The sequence below is a fragment of the Microtus ochrogaster genome, chromosome 10 (assembly GCF_000317375.1).
Source record: "Microtus ochrogaster isolate Prairie Vole_2 chromosome 10, MicOch1.0, whole genome shotgun sequence".
Taxonomy (NCBI): domain Eukaryota; kingdom Metazoa; phylum Chordata; class Mammalia; order Rodentia; family Cricetidae; genus Microtus; species Microtus ochrogaster.
The window spans coordinates 72,384,816-72,398,848 of NC_022016.1; the positions used below are offsets into that span (position 1 = coordinate 72,384,816).

At 37.7% G+C, this 14,033-nt stretch overlaps 1 protein-coding gene across 4 annotated transcripts in view; it reads right to left on the reverse strand.

Moving 5' to 3' along the window:
• Positions 1 to 14,033, reverse strand: part of Prkaa2 (protein kinase AMP-activated catalytic subunit alpha 2) — a 58,064-nt gene that overhangs the window by 17,528 nt on the left and 26,503 nt on the right. For 3 of the 4 annotated variants that reach the window (XM_005353497.2, XM_026782307.1, XM_026782308.1), the window contains exons 2-4: positions 11,129 to 11,270; positions 1,629 to 1,722; positions 928 to 1,072 (exon numbers count right to left, since the gene is read on the reverse strand). In XM_005353497.2, coding sequence (XP_005353554.1) covers positions 928 to 1,072; positions 1,629 to 1,722; positions 11,129 to 11,270 — 381 coding nt within the window. The remainder of the gene's footprint in view (positions 1 to 927; positions 1,073 to 1,628; positions 1,723 to 11,128; positions 11,271 to 14,033) is intronic. The other variant, XM_026782306.1, reaches the window with a different exon arrangement.

Consider the following 14,033-nt stretch of genomic DNA (forward strand, 5'->3'; position numbering starts at 1 on the left):
CTCTCTCTCTCTCTCTCTCTCTCTCTCTCTCTCTCTCTCTCTGACAGCAGAGCAGCTCCAGCTGATAAGCAGGCTGTTTCCCTGGAGACAGGGTCTCATTGCTGTTCAGGTGGGGCTGAGCACAAACAGGAAGGCCTCCTGCTTCAACTTCCTGGAAAAGTTTTATAATCTAAAGAGCTCTGGTTCAACACAGCAGAAATAATCTACTGAGCCAAACTCTAGCTGAACCACTTACTAGAAGAGTTTGAACTGAAATAGTGAGGCTAGTTTAACGGCAGGTATAAAACAGACAGAAAGCCTATATATAATATGGAACACTGACTTTGCACCTCCCCTCCCTTTCTTCTTAGGGTCAGATCACAATCTTTTCCTCAAACATCCACTGTGGAAGTCTTTCTGCGTCTGTTTAGTATAAGGAGTATAAAAACATACATTTTACCTTGTCTTTTACGAGGACCAAGGTCCCAATCTCTCATAAGTTATTAGATGTTGTCCTAAGATTTACAGGTCTTTCCATGATCAGTTCAGAAGGAGCACCAAGATTTTATGGCTGAATACAAATTTTCACACTTGTTTATATACATCAGGGAAAGCAGCCACTATATCAACAAAGTTTCAAAGAAGTTTGGAACTCCTTTCTCATCCCAGCTGCTCCCCCACCCAAAAGAAAACCCCAAAAACAAAACAGGTATCATTCATTAGGAAGAAAGATCTGTCTTGATGTGGCCTTCTAATGTGTTGTAGAAACCTCAGCACTTTTCATGTGGATTTAAATAAAGAGATAAGCCAGAGTAAAGACTGTAATTAATCCCTTTTTGTGTAACAGAATTTGTGTGAGTGAAACGGAAAGTTCTTAGCTCTGTAAGAGGAGTTATTGGTCCATTTTAAAGGTACTACACAGCTCTGAGCAACCATGGAGTAGCATACCAAAGTCAGCAATCTTAGCATTCATCTGAGCATCCAGAAGCACATTTTCTGGTTTCAGGTCCCGATGGACAACCATATGCCTGTGACAGTAATCCACAGCAGAAAGGATCTGCTGAAAGAGCCGCCGGGCTTCCACCTCTTCAACCTAGCACATAGAAAAGAAACTGCATCAAGACTATCTGGGACATCTATTTATTATGCATTCAGTTTCATAACCAGTCTAAATATAACTAAGTAGGCTAATTTAGACTTGACTAGTTAGAAATCCAACAAATCAGACAAAGCAAACCAGCCAAAACTTTGTCAAAGCTCAAAATATTATTCGATAGGTTTGGCTTTGCTGAATGGCAACGATGTCTAATTTTCAACTAATATTAAATATGCACAATGTTTTAGGGAATCAATAAAAGCAGCTAAAACAGAACTTAAATGAAAATGCTAAGAAAAGGAAATAACCAAAACTTCAGCATGATTTTATGCAGAACTGGGAAAAGCACAAGAATCTTTTGGCGATTAAATGGGATATGGTTTCCAAATCTGTATCTCAAAAGGCTGCCTCTGGAGAAAGAAAATATGTTCTGCATGTGCAGTTGACATTATTACAGAAACAATTTAAAGCACTGAAAATTATCTTTGTGGTTAGCTTGCAATGCTTTCCCCTTTCTTAGCTCGGGGCTGGGGGTTGTTAATACAGTACTCACCCGCCCATGTTTACAGATGTAGTCGAATAATTCACCTCCGGACACATATTCCATCACCATAAAAAAGTCTGTTGGGGTGCTGATCACCTGATATCTTTTTCACAAACAAAAAAGGATGTTAATACAAAGCTGTGCTTCCACAACAGTCAACCTCATCTACTATTCTTGCTACAATTTCATATTCCAATATTGTATAATACTGTAGAATGGCAACAGATTTACAATGATTACCAACTAATCTGAGAACCATTAGCATGGAAGAACATTATAAAAGTATCTGACTTCCTGCGACTTGTAGACTTCCCTTCAGATTTCTGCTTTTCAGATTGCTGTTATCTCTGAAATCTTCACAAGCTATACTAAGAGAAAATACATAGTGTGTAAATTAACCACATGAAAAAAGTCCATTAAACAGATGAGTGACGAATCTTCACAGTGTACAAGAGGATTAGTCCACGGCAAATATTTCTGTCCTGGGTTTTTCTGTCCTCGAGATAAATGCTCATCATATAGAATCTAGGCTTGCCTCAAACTCATTATCTTCCTACCTTGGCTCCCACATTCTGGAATTACAGGTGTATACCACCTTATCTGGCCTGGAAAACACTTCTAATGGTAATCTTTAGTCTTCAAAGACACAAATGTAAAACAAATGACCATAACAGAAATAAAATTGAGACTATTTCACACAAAGTGTGGAAAGATAATTTTATTTAGGAACTCTAAAAGAAATAGTTTGAAGAAGGCTATTTTGACAGGCATCAAAGTGATCAAACAAACCAGATAGAGTAGGTGAAAGCATCTACTGTTATCGAACTCATTTTTTTCTGATCTTATTATTGTTACCAATCACATTTGTGCTTATCCATTATGAATGAGGCAGAAATGAAATGATGAAATCAAATAATCTTAGCCGCAGGTCCTTTGGAATATACCACAAATCTTCACAGGATACTGCTCTTCAAGATATCTCTTGAAGCCTCTAACTCCACAGCCAGCATACACCATCACACACCAAATTATAGCACGAAAACTAGCTACCATGGCTGAGCCCTCACTACGTGCCAGGCATAGCCAACCAAATAAGGACTCTTAACTTACTCAATACCTCCTTGTTCTGTCCTTCTGTGAGACTAGGAGCAGTCAGATCCTCTCTTGGGGGAACTTGCAATCTAGCTGCAGTTAGGCACTGAATAAGGATTCTCTTCAGACACACATCTGAGCTTCAGGGCCAGGAGTTTTCTCTCTCTCTTAAGGTTCCAATTAATCAGGCCCCCTCTGTTATTTCTCAAATACAGTTCCCACAATTGCAGCCCCACTACTTTTTATAAATCATGCTCTACTCTCCCACTGCAGCTTCTTTATACAGGCTGGTTCTACTGGCATGCCTCCCTTTGAGGTACATCCTTTAGTACCTTCCCTTCAGACATCCTTTGGGATTTAGCTTACAAGGCCACCTTCCGAGTGGCAATTTGCTTGCATGAACATCTTTACCTATGCTTTACAACACATACCTATCAGTTTGTGATTGCATGTTTTATAGTGGTGATAATTGGATTAATGAGTTTGCATCTGGCAAAGTACTTATAAACTATTTAAATTAATGTATAAATTATTTTAAAATATAAGTAGTTTGGATCAATACTAGAATAATCTAAAAGTTTAAAGGCAAAATTTCAACCAATAAAATTTTAATTAACGAGTAACAATTTCTGGAAAAAGAACAGCCCTAGGAAAACAGCTTCATATTTGAGAATTGGCAGGAAAGGCAAATTGATGGATTGTTAAAAGGTAACTTCTAATAATTATAAAAATATTTTAAGAAATATAATGACAACTAGTCATTCACATAGAACAGCAGTCTTTTAATGTAACAGAAATGCAAAATACTGTGCTTTAGGAAATTTTTCAGAAACATTATTAATTATGGAAGGAAAAAGCAATTATCCAGACAATCCCTAAGCTGGTAAGGTTACATGCATTTTTATGCAATAAACACACAAAGCAGCATATATGACTCAAGGAAAAAAAGTAATCTTTCTGGAGTGACCCAAAAATCAGCATTAATGCACATCCCTGTTTGGTGGTCATATCTATTAAGATTTTAAAATATTATTTATATTGTCAAGTTATATAGAGTAAGATTTTCATCAATTTTAACTCAGTTGTATAAAATGTAGTAATCATTATCTTGGACAGCTGACACTCATTTTCTTTGGTTTATGAGTGGCCTTTCCTTTTGCTGATTGCTGTTTTCAATAAAAGCCCAATAAGTAATACAAAACCATCATCCAGACAGTAAGGCAGGGCCTTGCCAATCTCTCCCATATAACCACAGAGAGCTCCACCCTACTTCCGCTTGCTCTTCCCCAGGAGAGTCACTGTCCTGAACCCTGTGCAGCCTTCTCTTGCTTTCTTTTTAGTTTTATTTTGCTATATCAAAATATACATACATGTTTATGTTTCTATTTAATAGTGATTCATATTCTTGTATCTATCTTAATGGTTTTAGATTTAAAATGGTATATATCATGTAATGTTGGGGAACTTGTTTGAGAATCAGTCAATATTGCTGTGTGATATGACTAGTATATAATATCCACCATATTTGTTTACCTATCCTTCTATTACCAGAGTCCCTTATTCATCTCTCTACCACAGAAGATTACTGAGCCTATTTCTACAATTCTGTGTGCTGCTTGAACACTTTTGTACAAGGTACAATCTTTCTCTTGATAAATACTGATGACTTGAATTTCCAAGTTACAGTACATGTAAATGCTCAATTTCAGGTGACAGTTGTTTTCTAAAAATTGTTATGCTAACATAACTAGAAAGCTTGTGGAATCATACAATATCTAGTATTTGCAAAATATCATACATATTTCTTCTCCAAGAAATGCTTGAGTTTTCTGGAAAATTTTATTGGGTTAGTAGTGTTGTTCTTATTTATACATGGACATTAAAATTAATTATTTCCATAATAGTCTAGAAATAGGATAAATATGTTCTAATTACTAACTTTATACTGTTTGTACTGGGGGCATAGGTGTCACCGATTTATGACATCTAACAGACAGCCTCCAGGTTTCTAGACTGCTCATTTCTAATTATCTTTCCTCCCACTACACACAGACAACATCTCTATGGTCATAGATTTTCTAAGATTAACTCTCCAATTATGTACTGAATGCTGTCTCCAAACCTGCGAAGGAACGTAGCTCCTACAATTAGCCCCCTTTCTCCTGCCTTTAGGCTGTACATTCTCTTCTGCTCCCCTTTGTGGAGCTTGTATTCACTGGTCCACCCGATGGCCCATTTGGACCTAGATTTGCAGTTCTTGCCTCAATCTAGGTATAGCTGATTCAGTCTTAGATTTTCAACTCTCTCAACAACAGCTCCATCTGGGCAGCCAGGTTGGGTTCCTTTGTCTTTATTAATACAGACTCCATTCACATTTCTATTAGCACAACTTTAAAACTCTAGAACTCTCTAGTGGCCTCTACGTTGCAGTCATTCTGCAAACCACATATATACACACACGGGGTATTTATTGTGTACCAGTATGAGGTGAAAGTCAATATGGATGATTAAGATTAGAATAGAAGAACAGCCAGGCTGGCAGTGCTACACACTTTGATCCCAGCACTTGGGAGGCAGAGGGAGGTGGATCTCTATAAGTTTGATGCTAGCCTAGTCTACAGAGTGAGTCCTAGGACAGGCAGAGATACACAGAGAAACTCTGTCTAGGAAAAAAAAAACATATATTAGCCTCAACCAGATTATCAAAACCAGATAGTGTTGTCTGGCAAACTGCTGCCACTGAACGGGCTGTGCTTAGTGAATTTATTGTTATGTAATAATGTTGCCAAGTGAAAAGACAGGAAGTGTCCATCTAGGTCTCTGGAATAGCAAGGTAAAGACACTGTCTCGTTTATGAACTATTTCACTTGTTCTGCATTGAGATACAGGATTCTCCTGTCCTCCACCTTCACTGACTGGCTGTTCATTTTCATCCCTTCCTGGCTCCTGCTAATGTCCAGATACAGTCGGTGCTCCTGAGCTCAGTCCTTGGCTTTGTTCATCTCTACGCAGGTTCTTGGTCTTCTTATCCAATCTAAGGGTATGCTGTCTGTGGTGGTTGAATAAATATGGCCCAATGGGCCCATAAGTAGTGGCAGTGTTAGTAAGTGTGGCCTTGTCGGAAGAACTGTGTCACTGGGAGCAGGCTCTGAGTTCTCAGAGGCTCAAGCTAGGCCAATCTCTCATCTCTCTTCCTGATGCCTGTTGAGACAGATGTAGAACTAACTCTCAGCTACCTCTCTAGCACTATGTCTGTCTGTGTGTCACCAAGCTTTCTGCCATGACAGTAATGGACTAAACCTCCAAACCGTAAGTCAGCCCCAGTTAAATGTTTTCCTTTTTAAGAGCTACCATGGTCATGGTGTTTCTTCGCAGCAACAGAAACCCTAAGACACTATCCAAATATAACTTTCCCCTGAATTCCAGACTCAGTTATTCAAGAATACCTCTAGTAGAATGTCTCCTTTCAGCTTTATGAAACCAAAGTCAAATGTTTGATATTAACTCCTAATACTCCATCTCAAACCTGGTCTTCATGTAACCTTTTCCATTTAATCACTGGCAACAATATTCTTTTATTTGCCCATACCAGGAGTTATTCTTCTTTCATAATCTCTGTCTTCTCTCAGTAAATGTTAACTCCACCTTGAAAGCAAATGCAGACAGGCATACTTCTCAGCGTCTACCACACGATGCTGTATTCCATGCCACCATCACCTTTTACCCAGATGACTGCAACAGACTCCTAACCTTTCTTCTTACTTCAGTACTTGCCCAAATGCAGGCTAAATACTCAGATGACATCTCACCTCTGGTCAACATATTTCAGAGGCTTTTCATCTTACTCAAGATGGAAGTTAAAGTCCTTACCAACATTCAATGATGTACTATACAGTCTGGCTCTCCTTTATGTCTCTGTTTTTAATCACACCAAACCCCTAGAGATTGCCTAACTTTCCTAATACTACGACCCTTTAATATAATTCTTCATGTTGTGGTAACCAACAACCATAAAATTATTTTCATGCTGCCTCACAACTGTAGTTTTGCTACTGTTATGAATTGTAATGCAAATATCTGATATATGACCCCACAAAGGGGTCACAACCCACAGGTTGAAAACCACTGCTCTAGGTCATTCTGCTACCTTTATTACTTGAAGTGTAGGGTTTTCCACTTCAAATACTTTGTACTGTTAATTGCTCTGTGTATATCTTCTTATAATATATAATATTTACATCTTTAATATATGATATCTATAATATTTAAATCTTTAATACATGACATCTATAATATCCACATCTTTATTGCATATGCTATAGTTGCTATTGTAGATTTATTGCCTACTTTCCACTGCCTCCTCATATGTGCACATTCTCTCTTTCTTTCTCTCTCTCTCTTTCTCTCCTCTGTGTGTGTGTGTGTATGCATGTGTGTGTTTAACACTAACATTATTAGAGGCTATGTCAGTAAGTCTCAGTAGGAAGAAAACATAAGTGTTTTTCTTTTTTAAAAATTCAGATTCACAATTAAAGTGGCATGTGGATGAATGACTTAAGCTTATGGTTGAAAAATCAAGAGCTTTAAACACTGGATTCACCTTTGCTAATTACTTGCTAATCAATTCTGAGATTAATCTGTAGCTTCTTTAGAACAATATAAAAATACCAGTTCTAATTAGAGATGTTATTAAATTATAAAAACAAAAACAAGACAACATTGATTAATTATGTCAGAAATAAAATTTTAAATTCTGTGATAACCACAGATGTTTACTAACTGTACTGATAGTTTTAATCTTCAGTTTGCTAGAACTTAGAGTCACCTGAGAAGGAAAGCTCCCTTGAGAAATTATCTAGATCATACTGGTCTATTGGAAACTGAGTGGTCATGTTGATTATTGTTGTAGGAAGACTGAGCCTGCTGTGGATGGCACCACTTTATGGGGTAGACCCTGAACTGCTTGATAGTGAGAAAGGCTAGCTGGATATAAGCATGCAGCAGGCAACCAGTGGGGGTGCATTCAATTTCTCTCTGCCTTTGGCTGTGGACATGAGTGACTAGCTACCATGTTCCTGACTTGACTTCCCCTCAACAATAGACTGTAACCTATAATAATACGTGGAGCAAACCCTTTTCTCCCCTAAACTGCTTTTGACTGGATGTTTTAATCACAGCAACAGAAATTAAACTAGAACCATGGCAAATGCAATCTGTGTTTTCAAGAGCAGAACAAATCTAGGTCACATAGGAGCTTTCAGGGTTAGCATTCTGAAGGTGAAGTTGAAGCATAAAGTCTGGCCATTTAAGGTTTCTCTCCTCATCCACAATAGCTACTAAGCAGAAAAAACAAGAGACTTAGTCTACATACCACTGATGTCATTACAAACATGGAGTCAAGTCAGATGTGAGAAGGGCCAGGGTCACAGGCCTAGAACTTCAGCATTAGGGAAGCAAACACAGGATTGTCAGTTTGCTTAGATTATACAGGATTGTGAATTTGTAAGGTCAGCCAGCAGTTCTGAGCCAGGCTAGGTTACATAGCAAGACTGTCTTTAAAAACAAAACATATGACTGTTTCAGCTAACTGACCACTTGGAGTTAACTCAAGAAGAATCAGTTCACGAGAGGCCAATGCCTCCTTTTGTGCCAATGCTTATCACAAACTAGGCATTCCACCAATGCCAACAGTTACTTCTTACATAACACTATGAAGCACTCCATTCAAAAGTTAGAAAATGAATGGGAGGAGAAGCACATTATCCTTGATAGGTTATATTTCATAATAATCTTTCAAAACGTTTATATACACATTCTAGGGTCATCGATCACCTGGTACTGGACATAGTCTTAAAATCAAATACTGCCACATGATTCTACATTTGTGATGGAGTAAACCTAACATATGTGTCACATAGCATTGAAGCTTACTATAAAACAAAGTCTCATGCCAACTGTGTCACCTAGCGACACACCAAACCACGTATTAGTCAGGTAGGAGCAGACAGTGGCATATTCTTGACGTTGGCCAGATGACACTGTGTATTATCAAATACTTTAATTTGCAATAGTTCACTGACGAAAAGTATAACAATTAAAAACTAAATAAACATTTCAAAGTCTGTAATAATTGCACCAACCACACATTTTAGGAATTCACAAGCTGGGCATGGCACCTGTCTTTAATTCTAACACTTAGGAGTCAGAGACAGGAAGGTCTCTGCAAGTTCGAGGCAGCCAGGTGTACATATATTGAGTTTCAGAACAGCCAGGGCATTCCTGTCTTGGGGGTAAAATAAATCACGAGTAATTGTTTGTTCTAGCCTGCTTCTTTGCTGCTGTCCATTGCCTCCATACTTCAAATGTAAAGAGACTGAAACCAACACACATGCATTATCTTATAGTTAGTTCTGTGGGTTAGAAGCCTGCCATGAATTAAGATGCCTTCTGGGGACTCCAGGAGTCCTCTTCTTTGAGATTTGGCTTTTGGAGGCTATCCTGTGCTGTCTCAGAGCCCCTTCCCTCCACCTTTTAAGCTTCCATTAGCCAGCAGAGTCGTCTCACACCAGCTCATGATAGCCCTGCTCAGGTCTCTTTCTGACTCATCCTTCTACCCTTCTCTGCTCCTTCAGAGAGCTGCTGTGCTTACATGGACTCTCAGGTCATCCAGAACTACCCCTCTTCAGATAAGATGACCTGCAAATGTACTTAGATTTTGCAATGTGACTGACAACATTCACAGGTTCTTGAGGTGAAGACACAGACATTTGGAGGACTATTATCCTGCTGACCATCAAATAAACAATAGAACTACATAGGATTAGGAAGTTAATCCCTATTAACACTGACATTCAAATATTGTGCTTTGAGGCTTTAAAAATGAGCTTTGAAGTTGTAAAGGAACAGTGGGGGAAGGGAACCATAGGGGAAGAATAGAGTAGATTTGGTCAAAACATATATATGCATGTATAAAGTTCTTAAACAATATAATTATTTTTAAAAAGATTGCTCGCTAGCCAGGCAGTGGTGGTACATGCATTAATCTCAGCACTTAGGAGGCAGAGGCAGGCAGAAGTCTGAGTTCGAGGCTAGCAGTTTACAAAGTGAGTTCCAGGAAATCTCAGGTTACACAGAGAAATTCTGTTTGAAAAAAAAAAAAACAAACGAAAAATATTACTAATTCTAAGCTAAATATAGTTTATTCTGTTCTCGATACAGTAGCAAACAAAACCTAAAAGGTACTAATATCTTTATTCTTAAGTAGGCTTTCTTATGCAGCAATCTTATTTGACATAGATTTCTCTTCCTATTTCTACTACTAAACTCACTAAATAATTTGGCCTTACAGAGCACCATATTGGGTTCATACCTAGCTATTGTTTCACAACCTGAGTAATAATATGTAAGTTTAACTGGGTAGAACCATGGAGCCACAAATGTGCCTTCCTGGTTGTTTACCCCGTTAGGAGGCCGTCCTCTTACAGACTCGCCATCCTATAATAAGGAATTAGAAATGCAGGATTCTCAGCACAATTCCTGCCTACCATCGAGCACTGCTTAAGCAAAACTACCATTTATTGTATAAAAGCTGCACCCAAGCTTTAAAGTACACTAAAGGTAATTCTAGAATTCTACATTATCCTCTACAAAACTAGAACTTTAAACAACATAACAGAATATTACTGCTTAATGTCTCAATTTTCTATATATCTAGTTAAATTATTTTTCAATTTTACTAACTAGCTTGTATCTATCTATCTATCTACCTATCTATCTATCTACCTATCCATCTATCTACCTATCCATCTATCTACCTATCCATCTACCTATCCATCTATCCATCTATCATCTATCATCTATCCATCTATCTGTCCATCTATCCATCCATCTCTCCATCTATCCATCCATCTATCCATCTATCCATCTATCCATCTATCCATCTATCTATCTATCCATCCATCCATCCATCCATCCATTCATCCATCCATCCATCCACCTATCTAACTACTTATTTATTAAGGCCAATTTTACTAAGTACAGCAGGTTGACCTCAAACTCAAGACCCCCCTTGTCCTGGACTCCAAGTGAGATTACATTAATGTGCTGCTACACCTGGCCTAACATTACTTTTAAATTAAAAATAGAAGAAACAAAAGAACCAACCTAGGAACAATACATTTTCTGAGTAATAGTCTGAAGAACCAGCTTCCACTTGAATACTACCACTTTTGAAGAAATGACTTCTAATTCTAAACCAAGTACGTGCACTGAAGAACTGACAGAGGTGAAATGAATTAAAATTAAAACCGAATATGAACATGAAAACTGATTATTTTCTAAAGCTCACTCAAGATATTTGTAAAATTTTGTTTTAACTATTTCAGGACTTTTTTATATTTTCAAACAAAAATACTTACAGTTTGATAATATGAGGATGACGAAAGAGTTTAAGATTTTGAATTTCTCGTTTTATTTTTCCAACAACATCTAAACTGCGAATCTTCTGTCTATTTAAGATCTTAACTGCCACTTTATGGCCTGTCAACTGGTGTTCTCCAACTGAAGAAAGAGAAAGAGAAATATTGGCTGTCATAAAAACGGGATCATCGTGCACCTTCCTAAGTGCCCTACGCTTATTTACTCATGGATCTACTTCAGCAGTCATGGATGCACAGGCCTCAAGTGTTCTTTCTTTCCCCTTCAAAAAGAGTCTCTTCAACACAGAAACTATGCCTTGGTCATCTCAGCATCCTCAGTAAAGCAAAGAAAGGTTAGTTCATCTTCTGTATTCCTTCATAAAAATACTATAGAACATCTTTTAGACAGAATAGAATTCATTATATTTTTCCTTATTTCTCATCTTCTATTTAACATCACTGTATTTATTACAGAATAAATAATTTCTGTAATAAATGTAAAACAATTACTGTTCAAAATTCAAGCTACGGCAATCTCTGCTACTTCACACACTGCTCATCACCCCCTTTTGTTCGGGACCATGCTAATCTTCTCTGGCTTGGGCCAGCTTTAATGGTTCTGCTCAGGAACACTCTTATTCCCTGTTGGTTAGCACCACTCTCTCTATTAACTCCTAGGTGGCCTTCGTTCTGTTCTCTGCTGTCTAGATGCATGGTGGCCCCTTGAGTCATCGCACACATCTCTCGGCCACACTTACAACAACTCTATGAAGGGTCACTATTCTCCAGGGATAAGTGCAACTTAACACAGAAAAGCTAAACAGTTTGTCTGACTGAGGTCACATGCTTAAGGGGAGGCACCACATGTGACCCAGAGTTGTCTTACTTCAGAACCAAAATGTTTAACCACACAATCCAACAATGCTATCCATGTGCTTGGGATAAGAGCGATGCAAACATAAAAGGGACTAATTTAAGAACTGCATTACTTGTTGAGGGACATTATTTTATTTTCATAACTTCATAATTATTTTAATCACATTTTTAAAAGTTTGAAAGTTACTTTCCTCACATATAAAGCAAACTAATTAGTAAAAATCATGTTCAAAGTAGATGGGTAGGAGGGAGGTATGGGGAGGGAACAGGAGGAGAAGAGGGAGAGGCAACTGTGGTTGGCATGTAAAATAAATAAACAAATGGATGAATGATTGAATAAACAAATAAAATGAATAAATAAATAAAAGTCATGTTCCAAGCAACATCAATTTACTAGCATTCTACAATGCTTCCAGAACTTAAGGAAAACTTTGATTTCAGGGACTATCCAATGAAATAGCCTAAATAGTTTCTTTCTTTCTTTGTTTCTTTCTTTCTCTCTTTCTTTCAGGGACTATCCAATGAAATAGCCTAAATAGTTTCTTCCTTTCTTCTTTACTTCTTTCTTTCTTTCTTTCTTTCTTTCTTTCCTTTTTTTTCCTTCCTTCCTTTCTTTCTTCCTTCCTTTTTTGCCTAAATAGTTTCTTGATGCCTGAGTGTGTATCACATACCCTGGAAATCTGATAACATCTAAGCACTAGTGCACATGGCCCAACAAGTATGACTTTGCCTTCATTCAAATCTACTATGACCTCAAGGAAAGTAAAGATTGCCACCACTTATCACTACGATAAGGTGAGATTTACTTTCTCCTCCACAGAGCAATTAAAGTACTGTCTAGTGCCAAACAGGGGACTTTCCCAAGTCAAAGAGGGTGTGGACTCTGTGATGGTTAGTCAAATCGAGTTAACCGAATAAATATTCGAGAGGTTAGTGAAGTACAGCTCTCCATATGTATGTGAAGCCATTCCAAAGATAATTAAAACCTAAAGACACTGACCTATGCGATGGATAAATGTCTTGACAGATCCATGCTACCACAACACAGGTGAAAGGTGGGGGCAAGAGGGCTCTGGAAGGAGGTGATCATGGGAATGTCTGTAAGGCTGCAGTGGCTCCGGTCTGTTTTTCCTTTCTGGCTGATAAAATGTGAACTGCTCTGCTCCAACCTGCCCTTCCATCATGATAGGTAGTGCCTATGAAACTGGTAGCCAAAATAAATAATTCCTCCCTACACATTGTTCCCAGGTATTTTGACCACGTGATATAAAGGTATCTAACATGAAGTCTATTGGCCAAGCAGGTATGTCATTTGTTCTGCTATCACAGGCAAATCTGCAAACAAAAACGTGAGTGAACTGATTCAGAAGAATAGGATTGTTTTGTGTATATCTGAGGAAAAACTGATCTGTTTGTCTTTATATATGGAGAAAGTTTCCTGAAAGAAACACTGAAAAGGAAATGGCATTTTCTATAGAAATGGTTAAGAAAACAGATAAGTAAGTGTCTGAAGTTAAAACACACCAATGCATTGACAATTCCCAGTTTTGAGGAATTACACAAGCCATTTGTGTAATAAATCCTTCAGTGACTTCTTGCTTAACTATAATTAATTATATACAAATAATTTGCCATCCTTTCCTCGGAAAGCCAAATTAAAGTCCAAAAACTTTTTAATAAATACACATATAAGACCAAAAAAATCTTATATGTATCTAGCAGACATAAACTTTCCTTTATGGAAATCAAATGTTTGCATTCATCAAAGTTTTATTTCCATTCAATCAATTGAAAAAATCTAAAACATTTGCTAGGCATCTTTTATGAGCAATGGTTTGTTGATCATATGCACATGAAAAGAGATTTACATTAGGCTTCATCGCATTAATGGGGAACAATGACAGCAATAAAACAACTGAAATAAATCTTTTGTTTTGTTTTGTTTTCAAGACAGGGTTTCTCTGTGGTTTTGGAGCCTGTCCTGGAACTAGCTCTTGTAGACCAGGCTGGTCTCGAACTCACAGAGATC